The following is a 25,241-nucleotide window of genomic DNA, read 5'->3' as shown; positions in this document are numbered from 1 at the left end:
TTTAATAATACATGTTTTATTGTTTTTTGCAGCTTGTGCAGCACAAATTCAAGCTCTACACATTCATCAACTTCACATGGTTTGTATAATACAGCGGACAGCTAGAAAGCATAAACTACTGGTGAGTTACTAGGTAACATTGTGTAGTTTCTGATCTTGTTTGAGAATAAGTCTCTAGTTTATTAATTTCGGAAGTCCTTTCTCTTATACAATAATGGAACACAGTTTTATGAATAACTTACAGCACTGTTACGCTATCACTTTCACATCAGTGCACAGAATGCAATATGCGTGACACCACTTTGGATTGTTTGTCCAGTTGATGCAAGACTTCACATTGAGTAGAGGATAGGGTTTGCGATCCTGTATCTAAGGACCCAAGCCATTTTAATGCTCCCCATGTCCCAGGATTCGCAGCCTAAAATCTCCAGGATTTGGGAATTGGGAGATAACATAATAGTAAGTTCACCCAATCGCTAGGAATAATGCTGCCTTGCTAGTCCTAGTGATTAATGAAGATGAGTCAGAGAGGAAAACAAAGGAGAGAGCCACAAGTTAATGAGAAAGGAAAATAAACTTGGGTAAGGGAGAGAAAGAGGAGTCCGAACAAGAGAGAGGTCGACGTGAGAGAAATACTGCTGATTGAGGGAGAGGCTAGGAGGAGCAAGAATTTAAAAGGCAGATACCTACTGGTGAGTGTGAGTAGGAGCCAGGACAGTACTATATGCATCACAGGCTTTAGAAGCAAGTCAGACAGGTTATTAGTGCGACGGCCTTAAATAGTTGTTGAATTCTACTGGCTCAATATTGGAGAGACCTGTTTAATAATGAAAGAAGCTGGTTTACATTAAAGGAAGAAACATGGAGAGGCAGAGATCTGGATAAAAGTAAAATTACAATCTTGATCCCAACATGGGATATGCAAGATTGATTTTTGAAATCCCTGGATCACTGTAGACAGCAGGATTGCAAACCTTAGCTTGGTATAACTCCAGCTCAGTGCAAAGCTGTGTTTCAAAAGTGTCATCAGACCTTCTGGGCACTTTCTAATTTTATTTTTGAGTTATATTAGTATTATCCATCCACACATTCTTAACATAAAAAATTAATGACTGAAGAACTGACTACTGCTCGTGTGCAGATATGCATGCACAGGTCTGTTTCTTCACTGAGCAGTGTGAATTCCATCCAGTATTGTAATTGGGTTTGTTGGCTGCACATTGGACTTTACAGATTCTAATCTTGGAATGTTATCTGTGATATAATACCCTAAAATCTTATGATCTTTCATCATGTATGCTACTATTTATCACATTAGCTCCATTTTGTGCACCATTCTCAGTTTCTAACTCACAGGATCGGTATTTTAGACCTAGTGGTTGATTCCTAATGCCCTCTGAAGTGGCTTAGCAAACCACGCAGTTGTAAATAAGTGCTACAAAATTCAGTAATGCAAACACAACAGACATTGTATCGGGATAAGACTATGGCAATCTTGGCCCAGACAACCCTGCAAAGTCCTTCTCACTCATATCTTGGGGATAGTGCCCAATGTGGGAGAACTGTCTCAGACTAGTCAAGCAACAGCCTGACATAGTCATACTGGTAGTTATATCTATTATCTAACAGTTATATCTATTATCCAATATCAACATCCTTGGGTATGTCCTGTCCCACCGGCAGGATAGGTGGCAACACTGATATATAGTTGGTTAGGAGTGGTCCTGGGAGTCCTTAACATTGATTGCGGACTCCCATGAAGTCTCATGGCTTTACGTCAAGCAAGGTCAAAGAAGCTTCTTGCTAATTACCACTGCACAGTCCTTGTGAAGACAAAGTTATATGTCTCCAGTGTGAGGACATCCTCCATTTTGTAGTGTGGCACAATCGTAAGTGGGACAGATTAAGGAAAAAGCTAGCAGCCCAAAACTGGCCAGCTACGAGGTGCTGTAGGCCATCAGCAGCAGAATTGCATACCACCACAATTTGTAACACCATGATGTAGCGCATCAGTCACTCCCTGATCACCATCAAGCCAGGAGATCAACCCTGGTTCAATGCCGAGTGTCGAAGGGTGTTCCAGGGGCAGCACCAGGTATTGCTTTGAATGAGATACAAACTTGGTGAAGCTACTACTCCAGTACCTGCAGGCTAAATGCCAAAAGCAGCAGATTACAGACCGAGCTAAGCAGACCCAACAACCAACAAATGAGAACACCGTTCCGTAGCACTACCACACCCATTTGAGAGTGGTGATGGACAATCGGGCACCTAACAGGAAGAGGAGGCTCCTTAAACATCCGCATCCTCAAACATGGTGGAGACTAGACTGAAGTGTTTTTAGCCAAAAATAGCAATTGGATGACCCTCCGTAGCCTCCTCCCAACGTCCCCATCATCTTCGATACCAGTGTTCATCGAATTTGGTTTACTCTGTGACACTAAGAAATGGCTGAGTGCATTGAACGTACACTGCATTGAGTGCACTGAGTCCTTGATAACATCTTGGGTGTAGTGCTGAAGCCCTGTGGACCAGAGCTAGCTAGCTTGCCACCCCCTCCCCCCCCCAGCAGTTTCAGTACAGATATGATACTGGCATATACCCGACATTATGGAAGATTACCCAGATATATCCTATCCACACAAAAAACACGATAAATGTAATTTACAATCCTATCAGACTCCTCCCAATCATCAGCAAAAGTAATTAAAGGAGTTGTCAGTATGCCATCAAGCAACACCTACTCCCCAATAACATGCTCATCCATGCTCAGTTTGGATTTTGCCAAAAGCTCTTGGCTCTACATCTCATCGCAACCTTGATCCAGACATGGACGCCAGAGAATAAATGTCAGAAGAGAGGTGAAAGTCGCTGCTCTTAATATCAAGTCACAAGTGTGGGACCAAGGATCCCGAGCAAAACTGAACTCCATGGGAGTCAAAGGAAAACACATTCAGTGGCTAGAGTTATGCCTGACACAAAGGAAGATGGTTGTGATTGTTAGAGGCCAGTCACCAAAGCCCAAAGGACATCACTGCAGGAGTTCTTCAGAAAAGGGTGTCTGACTTAACCATCTTCAGCTGCTTAATCAATAACCTTTCTTCCATTATAAGGCCAGAAATGGGGCTGTTTGCTGAAGTGGTCAGCTTATTTCACAACTCCTTTGATAATGAAGCAACTCGTGCTGGCCTACAGCAGGACCTGGATAACATCCAAGCTTGGGCTGACAATTGGCAGGTCACATTTGTGACACAAAAGTGCCAGGTCATGACCATCTCAAACACGAGAAAGCCCAGTTATCTCCACTTGACCATCAATGCTTCAATGGTATGACCATCGCCAAGGCCCCCACCATCATCATTTAAGCTGCACTGAACCAGCTGTATCAATGCCATGGCAGGGCAGGGTAGAGGCAGGCTATGCTGACGAGTGGCATATCCCCTCCATCACAGACTGCAGTAAATACAATCTACAGGATGCACTGGAGCAACTCACCAAGGTTACTTCAACAGCACACCTCCTTTGTGACCTCTACCACCAAGAAGGACCAGAGCAGAAATGTTGTGGAAATACTGTTATGCCCAAGTTGCACGCCATCCTGACCTGGACATATAGTCTTGCTATTTTTAAAAAAAAACTTGTCTTTAGACAGGGCTTTAGAAGTTGTAAGGCTTTTATTAAAGAGCTACAGTTTTAAAGCATAATCAGATATTACATATGGTTTAAACTTGTCTTTTTTTTAAAAGCTATAATGTCATATGCTACATTAAATGGGCTTGTCAGGAAAATGCCCAGGATTTATTGTAAATTCACTTTACTTCATGGCTAGTAGTAAATGATTATGTGGCCAGACATAAAATTGGGAGTGAGTTCAAGACTCTTGTGTACACACACTAGATTTGGCAATTAGATGGCATGTGAAAAAGGGACCTAGAATGATCTTGAGCTTCATTTTAATGTCCCTTCACATGGGAAAGTGCCTGGGGGCTCGACTTTTTACAGCAAAGTTTGGGAACTGGTGTAAGATTAGGATCACAGGCTCACACAGATTACCCAACAGGGCTTTAGAAGTTGTAAGGCTTTTATTAAAGAGCTACAGTTTTAAAGCATAATCAGATATTACATATGGTTTAAGCCGAGTATAATAGACATACAACCCGTGACAGTAGGAGCGATCTACGACTCCCGAATCGGAATGCCACGACCGGATGGACGGGGAGGCAGTACGGTGGTCTCGGATTAGATGGATTGCTGCAGTGGTCACTTCCGTTGGGTCATCTCTCAAGCTGTTGGAGGTATGAGGCCATCAGCCACCTCAGAGGCTAAACTTAACCAAGGTGTTAGGCCATAGCCACCTTGGGGAAGCCTTCGCCCCTGACTGCCTGATTTCCCCTCTCGGTCGTCTATATTTATAGTTATTTCGGTGGGCTGGTAATCACCTGGTGTCAATCATTTGATCCCCCATCCTATTGTCCAATTGTGAAGTGGGAAGGCATCCCTCGCCGTCCCTTTCTGCATGGCTGATGACGCCTCCCTCTTATCTTTCTGAGGAATGTGTTATGTTTCTTTAAGGACATTTTATGACTTTTCGGCTCCATTTTTGTTTATTATCCCACCACCTTGTGATGTTTTGTATTTTACGATTCCCTTATCACTTCTATTTGTCTTTTGATGCTTGATATTCGACCTTGCTGGCGTTTCTGCTCTCTCTTCCCGGCTGCATGTTGTCAATCTCTGTTCTAAGAATTAAAACCCATCTTTGAAGCTATTTCTTACACTGGCTGTGTGATTTTATTCAAATTCCATGGCTCTGAAATTATCGACTGGAGCAGTTAAAATTGCATTAACTCAACAGATTTTCCTTTGACACTGGATGGCAGCTCTATGCCAAATACCCCGTAATGCACTATCTCCATCAAATTGTCTCTTAAAGCAGAGGTGGATATTCCTGTGACTTGCAATTAACCCCTAATATTGAGTTGCTGGTTCCAGAAGTCCTTCTCAGTGTAGTTATGCAATTCAGTTATTAATTTCTACAAGTGGCATGTTAAGATACTACATATAATACATTTTAAATGTTTTATGTCTGACTTGCAATCATTTCGACCATGGGAGCTTGCTAGTTTTTTTTAGTGAAATTTCACAATGCTATTTTGTGGTAAAATCCTGGTAGAAAATTAGATGTCTCGCCATGTGAGGTATGTCTGGGTGACATTTTGTGAATTACTTTCTCCTGTTGTGAGGTGCAAGACTTTCTGATGTGTTACCCAACTGATGAGTATCTAACTTAGCTGCATTCTAAGAGCTTCTGTGTTACCCAAGATCAGGTACAATACATTAATGGTCTCGTATTATTCCTCAACGGTCAGATGAATAATGTAGGGTGTAAGGCCAATACAAAAATTTTTGATCAGTAGGCCTCCAGTCAAACTAATTGTGTACCCCTGTTGTGTACTGTAAACTAATTAGTAACTAGAAAACAATGGCTGATCTTGGACCAGATCGTTGTATTTAATGTGGAGCACTGCCTGCATTTGCACGAATCAATTGTATATAGTTTGTTCCATAATTGTATATGTTCCTACCTAATTCAAGTTTGAGTTATGGTCAGTTACAAAAGAGATTGATATGTCAGAAGTTCGTATATCATAAGCGTTTCATGAGTTTCTGATCATAGAACTTATGGATCTAATATCTATTGTGGAAAAGGAAATATGTATCTGTTTCTACAGTAAAACTGTTTGAGTGCTCAATCTCAAATATATATCAATTTTGATTTTGTGCTGTTGGCTAGAAAATACATTTTCTTAGTCACTCTTATTTTTCAGGTTGAAATATGAATCTACCTTAATTCAACAACTAGACTTTACAATTTCCTTACTTGCACAGAAAAACTATCTGCAAATGTGGAAATTTTTTAGAAACCAGAGGTGAAACACTAGTGCTGAGTAAATGGATTAAGCAATTGCAGCAGAAGTATACTGCCCATTAATTGATGATTCTTTCAGTGAAAACTAATGGCATGCCTGGTTGTTCAAACCTGCTGCTTGCTCTGTATCTATCATTGGAACTCCTTTTCTGTTGCATTGTGGGTAACTTGTTTTTGAATACAAGAACCGCAGTGTGTTTGGAGCTGCTTTCTATGTATGTGTATGCAGTTAGTACTGAAGAACTATGGTTATATGGATACCTGTATTTGGCAGTTAGCCAAAACTTGGAGTTCCATTCAAAATCTAGAGCCTTGAAATTCTTATGCAAGATTGGGATATGCACTGAGGTTGTGAATAGTCTTGAAAGTTATTCATCACATTGTACAGAATTACTAATTAATGCCAAGTGGTTTAGTGGATTACTGATAGAACTCTGGATGCTAAAATTTGATTTTCAGTTAGCACAACTACCCACTTAATCACTAAACACCAGAATTCTCAGACCAACACTGAAGACGTCCGTTTTCTTTACTTGGTAATGCTGTACATGTTGGATCTAATTTCATTAATGAACCTGTTATAACAAGTTGCTGTGAAACAGAAAACTGGGGTTTTCTTTGTTTTACTTCTGACAAACTGAGTTTAAAAAATGTATGGAGCTCTCTCCTGAAATATATTGTCAATTTTCCACCGTTTTTCCAGTTGAATATTAATGTTTTTTTTAAATTGGTAATCTGCCCTGTCTGGAAAATACATCACATATTAAAGTCTTTAGTTGGGTCGCATCATTCCATTGGTATTGTGTCTGTAGGTGGTGCTGTGAGGTAATGTTACGTGCTAGCCAACTACTATATACTTCCAAGTCCTCCCAGAACTCCACTGTGAAAACGTTGCCACCATTCCACTATTCTACCTCCCCCCCCCCCCCCCCCCCCCCCCCCCCCAGCATCAAGGCGTATTGCCATACACCTGCTTTGAACCATTTTTCCAACCCCCTCCACCATGGAAGTACTTTTGTTGTACCCCCTCCCCCAAGCGGAAGTTCTTTTTTCCTATTCTGGCCCTACTAAGGTTGTTTACTATCTCCCCTATCCTCCCTGATTAAATGATAACTCGGCCCTCTAACCCTGCTTGACCTGAAGACAGCACTTGGTCTTGACTCACTGTAATGACATGGGAGATTGACTTGTAACTTAAAAAGGTGGTGCAGGAATTTTTATTATTTATTCTTGGGCTGTGGGAGTCATTGGCAAGACCAGCATTTATTGCCCATCCCTAGTTGCCCTTGATAGGGTGATGGGGTGCCGTCCTCTTGAATTGCTGCAGTCCGTGTGGTGAAGGTGCTCCCGCAATGCTGTTAGGTAGGGAGTGCCAGGATTATGACCCAGCAATGATGAAGGAACAGCAATGCATGTCCATGTCAGGATGGTGTGTGACTTGGAAGGGAATGTGGAGGCGATGGTGTTCCCATGCACACTGCCCTTTAGGTGGTGGCGGTTGTGGGTTTGGGAGGTGCTGCTGAAACTCAACTTCTCTGCTTCATTTGTGATTGTTGCGGATTAGCTGACTTCAACTGGGGCCACAGTAAGATTGCAACAATTTATCTTTGTTGTTTCTATGCTAGGAAAGGGAGAAGAAAAAGAGCCTGCTACACTCTGTCTAGCCATTCACCTTTCACATTAATTATTCTGGGATGAGGTACTGAACAGCTGCTGACATCTGTGCTTCTGTACTCCAGCATAATGGGAATTTAGTCCAGGTTTTTTTTTTTTGGGGGGGGGGGGGGAAGAGAGAGAAAGAAAATGTGTTTACTAGTTAATTTCAAAATGGCTGCTCTAGTTAATTGCCCCTGTGTGGGTTTTATTCCCCCTACAAATTTCATTTTCATAACTTAAACTGTGTGTATGTATATGTAGGTATATTAAATACAATTTATTCCTCTAAATTTGAAATTACTTAACTTGAATTCTGTTAATTGAATTTTGATTTCAATCATTTATTTAAATTGCTTAATTCAAAAATGATTATGAATTAATAGACTGTATACTTATCTAATCATTGCCATTGTGTTTGGTCACCCATAGTTGGTGGTTTGGTGTGCTGGAATGCCAGTGCAGTGGAGTTTGGGATGCATGTCTCTGCCTTCCTCCTACCGCCACCGCCCCCCCCCGGGGCCAAAAAAACCCTGGACTAAATTCCCATTCTGTTTCGCTGCTGTGGGGTGGCACTGAAGAAAGGCCAGCTGTCTCCAGAGGTGGAAGGAATATTGTCCCCCTTTATTCACAGGCTGAAGGAAACTTTGGTGGCAGCTTGGGAACAGGTCACCTGCCTGCTCCCCTGAAGGAGGTATAGAGAACGTGAAACGAGATGGCAAAATAACCTTACTACCATTGAACAAATTCTGAAAAATAAAATGCTAGCTCATGTCTAATCATTGTTTTTGCCGTGTTTCTTTTAAATTTATGAATCCTACTCTTTCATCGGCCCTTCAAAATAATAAATGTTGTAGCGATTTTAGGAACAAGGTTAACTAGTAAATCTGATAGCAAAATACTGCGGATGCTGGAAATCTGAAATAACAACAGAAAATGCTGGAAATACTCAGCAGGCCAGGCAGCGTCCGTGGCGAGAGAAACCGAGTTGTCCCAGAACTGAAACGTTAACTCTGTTTCTCTCTCCACGGATGCTGCCTGGCCTGCTGAGTATTTCCAGCATTTTCTGTTGTACAGTAACTAGTAAATCTGCTTCTTCTGGTAATTACTTAAAAAAAATAAAAAAGTTTGTTGACTTTGTTATACTAAATTATTGTGCCATCTCCGTGTTTTCAGATGTGTACAAAAATCAACAGAGCCAGTTGACACCATATTGTATTGAAGATATGGCCTAAACTTGAAATAGCTTCTATTGTTCCTGCTGTATTTTAATGAAAATGGCCCTTTCATTCAGGGGGACGTGGAGAATGAAAGAAAGACTTGCATTTGTATAGTGCCATTCCTGACTTCAGGACGTCCTAAAGTGCTTTACAACCAATTTAGTACTTTAAGTGTAGTCACTGTTGTAATGTAGGAAAAACAGCAGCCAATTTGTGCACAGCAAGGTCCCAAAAACAGCAATTAAATAAATGACCAGATCATTAGGTTTAGATTGAGGGATAATTGTTAGCCAGGTCACCGGGGGAGCTGTCCTGCTCTTTGACTACTGCCATGGGACCTTTTTATGCCCACTTGAGAGGGCAGACAGGAAAACCATTGTGCTTTATGATCCTGTTTTTGTTTTATTCTGTTTCTTTAGCTCTGACATGCCCTCAAAAAATTATACTATGTTGTAGGAACGAAGGTTCCTATCTGAATAAGGTATTCGACTCGATGAATCAAATCAACAGGTTTTAATGAACAACGAAGTTAACGGAAACTACAGGAGAAACGGTACACAGGTCTAATCAGCTTGCTGGGCACTCGACGACTACTGGAAGATTCTGGAAGCTGACGTCATGGCGTCATCGCGTTCTTCGCGCCACTGGTGGTCACAATACAGTACAGTTAACAGGCAGTTTAAAGGTGCAGTCCGCGGCTGCACTACACTGTAGTTAAAGGGATTATTACTAATTGTTCTGAGACCCTTGGTGTCTCCGCCACAGGCGCCCCCCCCCCCCCGAATCCACTTTAACGGACATTGTCAACCGAGTAGGAGGCTTAATGATCCTGGCCGAACGGCGACGAAACTCAGGCAGCGGAAACGGGGCGTTCGTAGACGAACCAGTGCTGGATTGCGGCAGAAGCGGCGTCTCGGGCGAGGCAGAAACGGTAGTCAGAGGTGCAGGCGCGTCTGAGGCCGAATCGGGCTGTTCGACGGTGGGCTGGTGCACGGCTGGTCTAGCGGCCAACGCCGGTTGGCCGCGGCAAGGCGGTTGGGCAGCCACGACAGGCTCACTCCGATCCAGGTGGGCTGGTTTGAGCCAGTCGATAGAGATGGTATCGGACTTTCCACCGACTTCGACTGTGAAAAACTTTTCCCCTGATGAGATGACACGAAAAGGTCGTGTATACGGCGGCTTGAGCGGGTCTCTGTGACCGTCCTGTCTAATAAAGACATAGTCCGAACTCATGAGCTCTGTCGGGACGTGAGGCCTCTGCAGGTCATGCTGCGAGGTTGGGATGGGCAGGAAATTCCTAGCCGCCTCCTGATGTAGCAGGAGCTGTTGAGCTGCAGACCATGGTTCGGTGTGTGGAGGGAGAAAGTCACCTGGCACTCTGAGTGTCTGGCCATAAACCAGCTCAGCCAATGAAGATCCTCCTTTGGGGCTGTCCGGAGGCCCAGCATCACCTATGGGAGCCTGTCCACCCAGTTGGGTCCCCTCAAGCTGGCACGGAGGGACGCTTTGAGAGACCAATGGAACCTTTCGCACAGACCATTCGCCTGCGGATGGTACGCGGTGGTACGGTGCAGCTTGGTACCCAGGCCTTGTGCCACTGCGTTCCACAGCTCTGATGTGAATTGCGGACCGCGGTCCAAGGAGATGTCCGATGGCACCCCGAACCGAGCCACCCACGACGAAAGAAACGCCCTGGCGACGTCTGCTGCGGTGGTAGTGGCCAAGGGAATCGCCTCTGGCCACCTGGTGGTCCGGTCTACCACCGTCAGGAGGTGTGTGAATCCACGTGACCCGGGAAGGGGACCTACTAAATCCACGTGAACGTGGTCGAAATGGCGCTCAGGCACCGGGAAGTTGGCCACCGGAGCCTTGACGTGACGGTGGACTTTGGATTTTTGACAATCGACGCAATTGTTTGTCCAGTCCCGGACGTCCAAATGCATGCCTTTCCAAACAAATTTGCGGGACATTAGCCATTGAGAAGCCCGCATCCCCGGGTGAGATAACCCGTGGATTGCCTGGAATACTTTCTTGCGCCATTCGACTGGCACAATGGGCCGGGGCACTCCCATGGATGTGTCGCACAAGAGCGTGGTTCCTGCCGCTTGAAACGGCACGTCTGCAACTGGAAGGCGTGGTCCTAAACGCTTGTACCTCTGGGTCTGCCGGTTGATCCTCTGCCAGTCCGACGAAATCGATGCCCAGGTGGACTGCCTGGACTGGAACCCGGGAAAGGCAATCTGCCATGAGATTATCCTTGCCTGACACGTGCCGCAAATCCGTTGTGAATTCGGATATAAACGTGAGGTGGCGCTGCTGCCGAGCTGACCAAGGTTCCGCCGTTTTGGCCATGGCGAAGGTGAGCGGCTTGTGGTCCACGAATGCAGTGAACGGACGGCCTTCTAGAAGGAAACGGAAATGCCGGATGGCCAAAAACAGGGCTAGCAACTCTGTCAAAAGTGCTATACTTTCGCTCGTTCTTGCGCAGTTGGCGGCTGAAAAAGGCTAACGGCTGCCAACCCCCGTCGACCCACTGCTCTTGAACTGCTCCGATGGCGTAGTCGGAGGCATCCGTAGTGAGGACAACAGTCGCGCCCGGGAGTGGGTGTGCTAGCATAGTTGCATCCGCCAACGCCGCCTTGGTATCGCGGAACGCCTGGTCCATTTGCGGTGTCCAAGTGAGAACATCCTTGCCCGACTTTCCTTTTAGTGCTTCGTACAGAGGTTGCATTAACCGGGCCGCCTTGGGGACGAAACGATGATAAAAATTTACCATCCCCAAGAACTCTTGCAGGGGTTTGACAGTGTGAGGCCGTGGGAATGCGGTAACTGCCTCTACCTTGGTGGCTAGCGGGACGGCGCCTTCTGGGGTAATCCTGTGTCCCAGGAAATCAATACTGGATACTCCAAATGTGCATTTGGCCGGATTGACAATAAGGCCGTGTTGGCTGAGCCGGGCGAAAAGTGTACGAAAATGGGCCATGTGAGCTGTCGTATCCTTGCTGGCTATTAGGATGTCGTCCAAATATACAAAAATGAAGGGCAGGTCCCGTAAGACAGAGTCCATCAACCGCTGGAATGCTTGAGCGTTTTTCAGACCGAATGGCATGCGGAGGAACTCAAAAAGACCGAACGGAGTGATGACTGCCGTTTTGGGGACGTCTGGAGGGTGCACCGGAAGTGGTGATATCCACGAACGAGATCCACTTTAGAAAATATAGAGTTGGCAGCCAGATGTGACACAAAATCTTGGATGTGGGCAATAGGATACCTGTCCGGTGTCGTGGCGTCGTTTAAGCGTCTGTAATCCCCGCAAGGTCGCCATCCGCCGCCTGGTTTGGGTACTATATGCAGTGGGGAGGACCAAGGGCTGTCCGAACGCCGGATGACCCCGAGGCGCTCCATGGTCTGGAACTCAGCCTTTGCGGCTGCCAGCTTGCCGGCTTCTAATCGCCGCGCCTGAGCGTAAACGGGTGCTCTGGTCGTGGAGATATGGTGCTCCACCCCATGCCGTGTGCCTGCAGCCGAAAAAGTAGGCCTGGTGAGCTCCGGGAATTCGCCGAGCAGGCGCGTAAACCCGTCTTGCGACGGAACCGCACAGGCCACCGACCAGGACACGGCGGTGCTGCGGTGGCAGGGCACTGCGTGGAAAGTGGACGCATTAATGAGTCGGCAGTGTTGGACGTCGACCAGCAGACCGTTGGCACAGAAAGAATCAGCCCCCAGGATGGCCTGTGAGACCTTAGCTGTAATAAAGTCGCAGACAAAACGCTGACTGGCGAAGGTTAAGTTTACCGTCCGTTTACCGAACGTACGCATGGCAGCGCCGTTTATTGCCACGAGGGAAGGCCCCTGGCCGCCGGATAGTAGGTCCAGCTTTGAAGCTGGCCGGATGCTGCACTGTGAACCAGTGTCGCACAGGAATCGTCGGCCCATAATGGAATCCGTAACGTAAATGAGTTTGCCCGCTGAGCCCGCCGCCATAGCTAACTTGCCGTGCTTTTCAGACCTTGTCGTCCATCCGGGAGGACGCGGGCTTGGAGTTTTTTTTTCTTGAGGGAAACTGCAAGGAGGCTGGCAGCATCGAGCTTTGGTGCCAAAACGGGCGTGGTACGCGCACCATCCTGCTGGGGGAGGGCTGGGCTTCGCTCGCGTGGGGGAAAAGCGCCTCGTGGCTGCACAACATTGCTGAGTAACAGTAAATATCTTGTCTGCCTCTGCAGCGAGTTCAGCACCGTCTGTGATGGCAGTGTTGGCCAAGGCCGCCTGAACCGGTTCGGGTAGCTGGCAGAGGAAAAGCTCACGGAATAAAAAACATTGGGGTTCCGCACCCAACAGTGTGAGCATTTGACTCATCAGCTCTGACGGTTTTGAGTCCCCGAGGCCGGGCATGGAAATAAGCTTGCGTGCCTGCTCCGACTTATTAAGATCAAATACCTGTAGCAAACGGGCTTTAAGCGCTTCATACTTGCCCTCCGGTGGGCTGCCAAGGATGCTGACGACCCGCGAGGCCGTGGCACTGTCGAGAGCGGCAACCACATAATAATAACTGGTCGAATCCGCTGTGACCTCCCGGAGAGCGAACTGTGCTTCTGCCTGGAAAAACCATGCTGCTGGCTGCTGTTTCCAGAACTGCGGCAGTTTAAGGGCGACGGCGTTCGTGTTCATCCTCGACGAAAGTTGTCCGACGAGATCGGGGTCACCAATGTAGGAATGGAGGTTCCTATCTGAATAAGGTATTCGACTCGATGAATCAAATCAACAGGTTTTAATGAACAACGAAGTTAACAGGGAAACTACAGGAGAAACGGTACACAGGTCTAATCAGCTTGCTGGGCACTCGACGACTACTGGAAGATTCTGGAAGCTGACATCATGACGTCATCGTGTTCTTCGCGCCACTGGTGGTTACGTGATCGGCGTCATGACGTCATCACGTGGAGTGCAGGAAAACACAATACAGTACAGTTAACAGGCAGTTTAAAGGTGCAGTCCGCTGCTGCACTACACTGTAGTTAAAGGGATTATTACTAATTGTTCTGAGACCCTTGGTGGCTCCGCCACAATGTCACCTTAATGCCATATACCTAATGGTCCTACGTCACTCTCATTTTTATTGCTCTCTTTTGGCTGGCACCATTGTCTTAACAACCCAGTTGGTTCACTAGTGCCCTTCAGGGGAGGGTACTTGTCACCCATATGTAACTCCAGTCCCACACTGTGTGGTTGAGTCTTAATGCAAGTAAGGATGGGCAATCACTGCTGTTCACATCTTAAGCACAACATTTAAAAAAAAAACTCCCTACTCCTCCAACAGCATCTTTACATTGCCTTTCCATATATTTTTTGTCATTCAGAATGCAACTTATATTAAATATCCATTGTATAAAAACGTTAATGTACATATGTAAATTCTATATATTTTGATATTCATATACTTCATTTGTTTCCTTTAATTCCAAAACAGCTACAATTATAAAAAATAAAAAAAATCCACTGTACAATTTCACCTTATTTTACAAGCAAATTGGTGTTTAATCATGGAATTCAAACCTGAAAAGGCAATTTGGCATATTCAATCCCTCCTCTGTCGTCTTCCCTGCCTCCCCCTCACAAAATGGGGTGAGGTATCAGTGTACCAACTTCACCCCATTTAAACTCTGGATTAGATTCCTAGCACTAACAGCAACACTGGACAAACTGCACAAGACTTTCACTTGGACTGTTGCTCAGAAGTGAATATTAGTCAATTTACACTTTTTTTTGCCTGCAGACCTTTTCATATCAGGGGGAAATCAATGTGAAAATGAAATTGCTGGCATTGACTGGAGGGCTTGGACACCAAAAAGGCAGCCCTGCCATTTAGTAGCCATTTATGTTTGCTGCCACCAGCACTTTGTTTCCAGAGGCAGGAAGCAAAACTGCCTCGAGGTGATGTATGCTTTGTGCCTCCTGAGGCAGATACACTTCCTCTCGTATCATAGCTTTAGTCCTGGAGGTGGAACTGTAGCATAAACTGATTAGACTGAACAAAAGAGGTTTGTTTCAGTATCCCTTAGTTTTGCTTTAAAGCTTACTTTTTCTCACTTCCTCCCCAACCCTCCAGCCTTCTTGATTGGTAGAAACATAGAAGATAGGAGCAGGAGTAGGCCATTCAGCCCTTCGAGCCTGCTCCACCATTCAATGAGATCATGGCTGATCATCCAAATTCAGTACCCTGTCCCTGCCTTCTCCCCATATCCCTTGATCCCTTTAGCCTTAAGAAATATATCCAACTCTTTTTTGAATATATTTAATGAACTGGCCTCCACTGCCCTCTGTGGCAGAGAATTCTACAGGTTCACCACTCTCTGGGTGAAGAAATTCCTCCTCATTTCAGTCCTAAATGGCTTTCCCCTTATCCTTAGACTATGACCTCTGGTTCTGGACTCCCTGGCCATCGGGAACATCCTTCCTGCATCTAGTCTGTCCAGGCCTGACAGAATTTTATAGGTTTTGATGAGATCCCCTCTCAATCTTCTAAACTCCAGTGAGTATAAGCCCAATCGACACAATCTCTCCTCATACGTCATTCCTGCCATCCCAGGTATCAGCCTGGTGAATCTTCGCTGCACTCCTTCCATGGCAAGAATGTCCTTCCTCAGGTAAGGCGACCAAAACTGCACACAATACTCAAGGTGCGGTCTCACCAAGGCCCTGTACAACTGTAGCAAGACATCCTTGTTCCTGTACTCAAACCCTCTTGCTACGAAGGCCAACATACCATTTGCCTTCTTAACCGCCTGCTGCACCTGGTTGCTTACCTTCAGCGACTGGTGCACAAGAACACCCAGGTCTCTTTGCACTTCCCCCTTCTCCCAATCTATTGCCATTCAAATAATAATCTGCCTTCCTGTTTTTGCCACCAAAGTGGATAACCTCACATTTATCCACATTATAGTGCATTTGCCATGTTTCTGCCCAATCACCCAACCTGTCCAAATCGTACTGGAGTTTCACGACATCCTCGTCACAGCTTAACCTCCCACCCAGCTTTGTGTTGTCTGCAAATTTGGAGATATTACATCCAATTCCCTCGTCCAGATCATTAATATATATTGTGAACAGCTGGGGTCCGAGGACCGATCCTTGCGGTACCCCACTAGTCACTGCCTGCCACTCGGAAAACGACCCGTTTATTCCAACTCTTTGCTTTCTGTCCGCCAACCAGTTCACTATCCAAGTCAATACCTTGCCCCCAATCCCATGTGCCTTAATTTTGCACGCTAATCTTTTTGTGGGACCTTATCGAAAGCCTTCTGAAAGTCCAAATACACCACATCCACTGGTTCTCCCTTATCTATTTTACCAGTTACATCCTCAAAAAATTCCAGTAGATTAGTCAAGCATGATTTACCTTTTGTAAATCCATGTTGACTTTGTCCGATCCTGTCACTGCTTACCAAGTGCTCTGCTATTACATCTTTTATAATAGATTCTAGCATTTTCCCCACTACTGATATATGTCGTCTCCTTGGATCTTATGCTATCCCTAATTTCCCTTGTTAGCCACGGTTGAGTCACCTTTTTTGTTTTATTTTTATGCCAAACTGGGATGAACAAATTCTGTAGCTCATCCATTCGGTCTTTGAATGTTTGCCATTGCCTATCCACCGTCAACCCTTTGAGTGCCATTCCCCAATCAATCCTACCCAACTCGCTCCTCAGACCATCGTAGTTTCCTTTATTTAAATTGAGGACCCTAGTCTCTGAGTCAACTACTTCATTCTCCATCTTAATGAAGAATTCGATCATCATATGATCGCTCTGACCCAAGGGGCCTCGTACAACAAGATTGCTAATTAATCCTTTCTCGTTACATAATACCCAGTCTAAGATGGCCTGATCTCTGGTTGGTTCCTCGACATATTGGTCCAGGAAACCATCCCATAAACACTCCAGGAATTCCTCCTCCACAGTATTGTTACTAATTTGGTTGGCCCAATCTATATGTAGATTAAAGTCACCCATGATGACTGCTGTGCCCTTATTGCACGCTTCTTTAATTTCCCTTTTAATGCCATCCCCAACCTCCGCCTTACTGTTGGGAGGTCTATATACCACTCCCACTAATGTTTTTTTCCTCTTAGTATTTCTCAATTCTACCCATACAGATTCCACATCATCCGAGCTAATATCCTTCATTACAATTGTATTAATCCCTTCTTTAACCAGTAATGCTACCCCACCTCCCTTTCCTTTTTGCCTATCTTTCCTGAATATCGAATACCCCTGGATGTTGAGTTCCCAGTCTTGGCCATCCTTGAGCCACATTTCCGTAATCCCAACCAAATCATATTCGTTTACCTCTATTTGCGCAGCCAATTCGTCCACCTTATTACAAATGCTCCTCTCATTAAGACACAAAGCCGCCTTGTTTTTTTAATGCTCTTAGACCTATCAGAATTATTATTTACTGTGGCCACGTTTGATTTAAACCGTTGATTTCTCTGACTGCCACTTTTGTTTTTCTCCTTCCTATCTTTTGCTTTTATCCCTGTTTCCCATTTCTCTGTCTCCCTGCTCAGGTTCCCAACCCCCTGCCATTTTAGTTTAAACCCCCCCCCCCCCGAACAGTGCTAGCAAACCTCCCTGCAAGGATATTTGTCCCGCTCTGGTTCAGGTGCAGCCCGTCCGACTTGTACAAGTCCCACCTTCCCCAGAAGTAGGCCCAGTGATCCAGGAAACTAAAGCCCTCCCTCCTGCACCAATTCTTTAGCCACGCATTCATCTGCTCTATCCTCCTATTCCTATACTCACTAGCAATCCAGAGATTACAACCTTTGAGGTCCTGTTCTTTAATCTGCTACCTAGCTCCCTAAATTCTTGCTGCAGGACCTCTTCCCTCTTCCTACCCATGTCATTGGTCCCAATGTGAACCACGACCTGTGACTGTTCACCCTCCCCCTTCAGAATGCCCTGCAGCCGTTCAGTGACATCCTTGACCCTGGCACCAGGGAGGCAACAAACCATCCTGGAGTCACGTCTACGGCCACAGAAACGCCTATCTATTCCCCTTACGATAGAATCCCCTACCACTATTGCTCTCCCACTCTTTTTCCCCCCTTCCTGAGCAGCAGAAGCACCTCTGGTGCCGGGAAGTTGGCTGCTGCTGCCTTCCTCTGGTAAGTCATCCCCCTCAACAGTATCCAAATCGGTATACCTGTTTGAGAGGGGGATGGCCACAGGGGTCCCCTGCACTACCTGCCTGCCTCTACTGCTCTGCCTGATGGTCACCCATTTCCCTTCTGCCTGTGCAGCCCTTGCCTGCGGTGTGACCACCTCACTAAACGTGTTATCCACGACCCTCTCAGCATCGTGAATGCTCCAAAACTCATCCATCCACAGCTCCAGCCCCGCAATGTGGTCTACTAGTAGCTGCAGCTAGATGCATTTCTGGCACACGTGGTCATCAGGGACACCGGCAGTGTCCCTGAATTCCCACATAGAGCAAGAGGAGCATAACACGGGGCTGGGCTCTCCTGGCATGACTTACCCTTTAATTAATTAATTTAAATTAATTCACTATCACCAATTAAAGATAAACTCTAAGGCGCTTGTATGGTTTACCAATAGTCCCCGCTACACCAGAAAAGACCTTAGCAACTATAAACCACAGAGTCAAAGTTTAAAAAAGAGAAATACTCACCAACCAATCACTTACCTGCTCCCTGGTGACGTCACACTCTGATTACTTTTTACCTCTCTCCCCGCTGCTGAGTTGGTGTGCCTCACTGCTCCCTGGAACTGGTCGGGCCTCGGTGCTCGCGCCGGTTTTTATACCGGGCTCCTCCTTGCCTCACTGCTCCCTGGAACTGGTCGGGCCTCGGTAAGATGGTCTGCTCGCAGGTAAGACTCACCATAGCCAGGTTAGCACAACCAGCACCTGTTGCTGCCACCTATATATGCTAACAGAACAAAAGCCCATTGAAAGACCAACAGCTGCTGTGCCAGTTCTAAACTAAGCAGGGGGCCAACCTCAGGGTTTGTGTCTATGGGTGGGGGAAGGAAAGGCTCCTCTAATTTAAGCAGCAACTGCCTTCTGTTGTGTTATTGTATTACAAATAGAGAAGCGGTCATTGCCACTGTTTGTATTACCAAAGAAGTGCTAACTTGAGTTTCATTTAGAAGTTATTGCACAAGGTACAGAGAAAATTTAATCATCTTTTATACAAGTATTATAATTAGTCTGAACTGTTCCCATATAATGCCCAGATACATATAATGTCAGTGACATCAGGATATTATTGATATCTTAATAAGATGGAGCTTTCAATCTGAATTCACTTTTCCATTTTTTTTTTTTTAAAAGCTTGTTTACTTACAGTTCAAAGTATGTAAGATGTTGTATTTGTAGATTTTGAGCTGCTTTGACCTACTGAAACAATTGCAGAGGACATTTAGCTTTTCCTGCTATTTAGAATGCAAGTTTTCATGGCTTGTAAGAAAAAAAACTTTCACTGTTATTAGGATGGATACTACATTTTTGTAAGCATTACAAATTCCAAGTGGTACAGTAACAAATTGTAATCCTAATTATTTCATGTTTAGCATTTAATTATGTTGCAAAACTTCAGTTCTACACTGGTGATTGGGGGTGGGGAAAGTGTTTTCAGATCTGTAACAATTGAATGTCATAAAATAGCTGAATCGAATATAAATTGCTGGTAGGTATGTTAAATTTGTTTGACTGCCTGCTAGTGTTGGTATAGGTATTTGTACATCCTATCTGTCTGTCGGTGCACAAACCTAATGAGATTATATTATGTTCCAGTTCATGAAAAGCTTCGATTTTAGTCCTCCCAGGTAATCGAAGACAGACTACAGGTAAAGTTGAGGGTGAAAAACAAGAATGAGTAATGAAAATAAAGTGGAGTACAAAAGCAAATTATAATTGAGTAAACTTTTAACTCGCCTTTGCCTTCTGTACCCCCCTCCCCCAACCCCATGTTCATGTCCGTTTACAGCATTACAAAATTATGTTTTGGTGTATCTATATGTAATGTGTCCAGTGTATGTCTTTCAATCTCCAAGCATCACAATTCCACCCGATTGCCTGAAATATTTGTATAGATCACAACTGAAAGAAGTGGAAATGAAACCAACCAGTCAAAAATCAGCAGTCAGGAATCAGCAACCAGCTTTAAAAAGGGCAATTAACGTAATCGCTCAAATTATAAAAAAAAAAAAAAAAATATCATTATGGTTGCCATCTTGGTTAGTCATCTCGGGCCAAAGTCATCACTAAGATTTCTAGTAGAAGAATGTTTTATAAATCATATTAAACTTACTATACAGTTGACTTCTGTGTGTTTTGAATGTTTTCATCAACATTTTTGTTCAGGGAATGACCTAATATTAGCCAATGTGGATTCTATCCTTCCCCAGGACCTTGCAGGAAAAGACTTGAGCAGAATAGTAGATTCCTAGAAACTACCAGTGTCAATATGGATCCCACTCTGGATAGACAACTCACTGAATGTAGATTAGAATGCATGTTTTTCTCCATTTTACTGGATAATACAGAACTGGATGAGGGGGTACAGGAAAAGGCTTTTTGATGGCCAGACTTGGCTGTTATCTTAGTCATACAGCACAGAAAGAGGCCCTTCGGCCCATCGTGTCTGCGCCAGCCATCAAGCCCTGTCTATTCTAATCCCATTTTCCAGCACTTGGTCCGTAGCCTTGTATGCTATGGCATTTCAAATGCTCATCTAAATGCTGCTTGAATGTTGTGAGGGTTCCTGCCTCTACCACCCTTTCAGGCAGTGAATTCCAGATTCCAACCACCCTCTGGGTGAAAAAGTTTTTCCTCAAATCCCCTCTAAACCTCCTGCCCCTTACCTTGAAACTATGCCCCCTGGTTATTGACCCCTCTACATAAGAACATAAGAAATAGGAGCAGGAGTAAGCCAATCGGCCCCTCGAGCCTGCTCCGCCATTCAATAAGATCATGGCTGATCTGACCCTAACCTCAAATCTACTTTCACTCTCCATCCCACCCGAACCCATGTGATCTCCTGGGAGAGGTAAAAAACCCAATGTGCCAATTTGGGAGAAAAAATCTGGGAAATTCCTCTCCGACCCATCTAGGCGATCGAAACTCATCCAGGAGACCACTCTGTCCCTGTATTTCCTACAGTACTTACCTTCTGTAAGAGGTGATCTCCACCCCAGCCAGGAACAGGCCCAATTTACTCTTGAAGGACTCTTAGCTGGCAGCCTGTTCCCGAGGTCTCCACTAATCCCTGTGAATAGAACCATCTCCTGAAATCTAACACAGAATTAGAACACAAGAAGTAGGAGCAGGACCAGGCTCCTGGGCCCACTCCGCCACCCACAGGGCCATGACCGATCTGAACCTAGCCTCATGTCCGATTTCCTGCCCGCTCCCCGTAACCACTAATTCCCCTTACTTCTAGGAAACTGTCTATTTCTGTTTTAAATTTATTTAAAGATGTAGCTTCCATAGCTCTCTGGGGCAGCAAATTCCACAGACCTACCACCCTCTGAGTGAAGAAGTTTCTCCTCATCTCAGTTTTGAAAGAGCAGCCCCTTATTCTAAGATTATGCCCCCTAGTTCTAGTTTCACCCATCATTGGGAACATCCTCACCGCATCCACCCGATCAAGCCCCTTCACAATTTTATATGTTTCAATAAGATCGCTTCTCATTCTTCTGAACTCCAATGAGTAGAGTCCCAATCTACTCAACCTCTCCTCATATGTCAACCCCCTCATCCCCGGGATTAACTGAGTGAACCTTCTTTGTACTGCCTCGAGAGCAAGTATGTCTTTTCTTAAGTATGGACACCAAAACTGTATGCAGTATTCCAGGTGTGGTCTCACCAATACCTTGTACAACTGCAGCAATACCACCCTGTTTTTATATTCCATCCCCCTAGCAATAAAAGCCAACATTCCATTGGCCATCTTGATCACCTGCATACTAACTTTTTGAGTTTTGTGCACCAGGACCCCCAGATCCCTTTGTACTGCAGTACTTTCCAGTTTCTTGCCATTAAGATAATAACTTGCTCTATGATTTTTCCTGCCAAAGTGCATAACTTCACACTTTCCAGTATTATATTCCATCTGCCAAATCTCTGCCCACTTACTTAGCCTATCTATGTCCCTTTGCAGGTTTTTTTATATCCTCCTCACTCACTACTTTCCCTCCCATCTTTGTATCATCTGCAAACTTTGATATGTTGCACTCGGTCCCTTCCTCCAAATCGTTAATATAGATTGTAAAGAGTTGGGGACCCAGCACTGACCCCTGCGGAACACCACTAATTACTGATTGCCAGTCTGAGAATGAACCATTTATCCCAACTCTCTGCTTTCTATTAGATAGCCAATCCTCCACCCATGCCAGAATATTACCCCCAATCCCGTGATTTTTTATCTTGAGCAATAGTCTTGTGTGGCACCTTGTCAAATGCCTTTTGGAAGTCTAAATACACTACGTCCACTGGTTCCCCTTTATCCACCCTATATGTTACTTCCTCAAAGAACTCCAGCAAATTTGTCAAACATGACTTCCCCTTCGTAAAACCATGCTGACTTTGTCCTATTAAATTATGTTTATCCAAATGTCCCGTTACTGTCTCCTTAATAATCGACTCTAAAATTTTACCAACCACAGATGTTAGGCTAACTGGTCTATAGTTTCCAGCCTTCTGTCTATTATTACCCTTTTTAAATAAGGGTGTTACATTAGCAGTTTTCCAATCTGCCGGGACCTTTGCTGAGTCCAGGGAGTTTTAGAAAATTATTACCAATTAGGGTTGCAAAGGGGTGGAAAGTTTCCGGGAAATTTCCGGAAATTTTCCACGGGAAGTTTAGCTTGGGAATTTTGCCCAAAAAAGCACATGCTAGCGTAATATTGTTTTTTTTTGTATTTCTTTTTTTTCCCACAGGTCCTCTCTTAAAATTACTAACAGAGATGGAATCTTAATTATTAAGGAATTTCTTAATCAATATATGTTTATCTTACTTGGCTTGTTTTAATAATTACAAGTTTTGTGTGTGACTGTGAACAAATGTGTGCTGATTGGTTGGATGAGCGATTAGCTCCCTCTATTTGTAATATTTGCATATCGAATTGTGATTGGCCTGCAGGCATCTGTAAGACTGCTATAGTTTTTTTAAGGTCCAGGTTAGGGGTCCTGAGGGAAGTAATTTTGTTTTCTGCTGATGTTGTGATGATGCAGTAAGTAAATCAGACTTTATACCAAATAAACCAGTTACTTGTTGAACTCTGTTGTCCTTCAATTTAAAATATACAAAATAATACACTATTGGTGATGTAGCGTCGTGTGTGTACAGGTCATGCTTCCATCACATGGAGCATCAGCAAAAATGTACTCACCCTGTTGCAATCGTGCTGATCGACTGCAGTTCGACACAGAGATGAATGCCCTTTATTTCTCTGCATAGAACAATGCCACGTTTACCGTCGGATGTGTGGAAGCATTTTACCCCAGGCATTAAAGATGGAAAGACTGTGTACATGTGCAAACACTGTAGAAAGCCATATGTAAAGAATGCCACAAAGATGCAGCAGCATTTATCCAAATGCAACAACTTCACTCAAAGCTCACAGCAGTCAGCTCAGAGTTCCTCTGCTTCCATTCAAGAAGATGATGGTTCTCATTCAGCATCAGGCTCCTTATCAGCAACCCCTGGCCCACTTGGAAGGTTCTTTGATACAATGGATAACCATAGCCAGAAGAATGCAGATGATTGCCTTGCTCGAGCTGTATATGCAACAGGCTCACCCCTCATGCTCACAGCCAATGTGTACTGGAAGAGATTTTTCAATGTTATTCGCCCTGCATACTGTCCTCCCACCAGACATGCTTTGTCTACTTATTTGCTGGAGGCGGAGTATAACAGAGTCCAAGGAAAGCTCAAAGAAACGATAGCGATGGCAGACTGTGTTGCAGTTATCTCAGATGGGTGGTCAAATGTACGAGGGGAGGGCATCATAAACTACATCGTCTCCACCCTTCTAGTGTTCTTCAAGAGCACAGACACGAAGGACAACAGACACACAGGCACATACATTGCTGATGAGCTGAAAGCGGTCATCAACGATCTTGGATCACAAAAGGTCTTTGCAGTAGTTACTGACAATGCTGCGAATATGAAGGCTGCTTGGGCTCAAGTGGAGGAGGCCTACCCTCATGTTACGTCTATTGGGTGCGCAGCTCATGGGCTTAACCTGCTCCTCAAGGACATCATGGGTTTGAGAACCATGGAAGCACTGTACAAGAGAGCCAAGCAAGTTGTTAAGTATGTCAGGGAAAAACAGGTAGTTGCAGCAACCTACAACTCCAAGCAAATGACAAAGAACAAGAACACCACACTGAAGCTGCCCAACAACACTAGATGGGGTGGTGTCATAATGTACAACAACCTTCTGGAGGGTAAAGAGTCGCTGCAAGAAATGGCAATACCCCAGTCTGGGGATATGGAAACCACCATCAAGAAAATACTGCTGGATGATGTGTTTTGGGAGAGAGTGGTTAGTAGCCTTAAACTACTCTCACCAGTAGCATCTGCAATTGCTCAGATTGAAGGAGATGACGCTGTCTTGTCAGATGTTCTCAGGCTTTTTACTGATTTTAAAAGAACAAATCAGCATTGCCCTACCCACATCCCTGCTGCTCAAAGCAGAGGAGAAGGCAATTGTTCAATTCATACAGACGCGTCAAGAATTTTGTGTCAAGCCGATTCATGCTGCAGCATACATGCTGGACCCAAAGCATGTTGGGAGACCAATACTTTCTGGAGAACAGATCAACAGCGCTTACAGTGTGATTTCTACCCTCTCACACCATCTCAATCTGGATGTGGGCAAAGTTCTGGGAAGTCTGGCAAAGTTCTCTACCAAGCAAGGTCTTTGGAATGGGGATGGGATATGGGAATCATGCAAGCATATCAGTGCACATACCTGGTGGAAGGGACTTTGTGCATCTGAGGCCCTGTCACCTATTGCATCGGTGATACTCCAAATCCCACCTTCATCAGCGGCCTCTGAACGAAACTGGTCACTTTTTGGGAATACGCATACAAAGGTGCACAACAGGCTGACTAACGAGAGTGGAGAAACTGGTGGCTATCCGGGCGAACCTACAACTTATTGAGCCAGATGCAGAAGTGTCCACCACACAGCTAGACACTGACACAGAGGAGGAAATGGACACGTCAGAGCCAGAGTCAGAGAATCAGGAGGAGCAATGAGGAGTCGAAGATTCAGAAGACTCATCAGTAGAAGACTCAAAGGGACAAAATAAGGACAAATTACAGGCTAAATAAGCTGACGCTCTTTTTATTTTAGATGAGTCTTTTTTGTGGGGGTTCAATAAAGTTCAAAATTATAACCTAAATAAA

At 44.9% G+C, this 25,241-nt stretch overlaps 1 protein-coding gene across 1 annotated transcript in view; it reads left to right on the top strand.

Moving 5' to 3' along the window:
- The window catches only part of LOC147116524 (uncharacterized), a 29,864-nt gene extending 4,623 nt beyond the window's left edge, over positions 1–25,241 (top strand). Inside the window, exons 2-3 of the mRNA XM_085991545.1 lie at positions 33–121; positions 23,283–25,241. Of these exons, the coding sequence (XP_085847671.1) occupies positions 23,287–24,828 (1,542 nt within the window). The 5' untranslated portion in view covers positions 33–121; positions 23,283–23,286 and the 3' untranslated portion in view covers positions 24,829–25,241. The remainder of the gene's footprint in view (positions 1–32; positions 122–23,282) is intronic.

The sequence above is a fragment of the Somniosus microcephalus genome, chromosome 6, assembly GCF_052327205.1.
Source record: "Somniosus microcephalus isolate GS21.2 chromosome 6, FLI_Smic_1.0, whole genome shotgun sequence".
NCBI lineage: Eukaryota > Metazoa > Chordata > Chondrichthyes > Squaliformes > Somniosidae > Somniosus > Somniosus microcephalus.
This window is presented reverse-complemented; position numbering and strand designations above follow the sequence as displayed.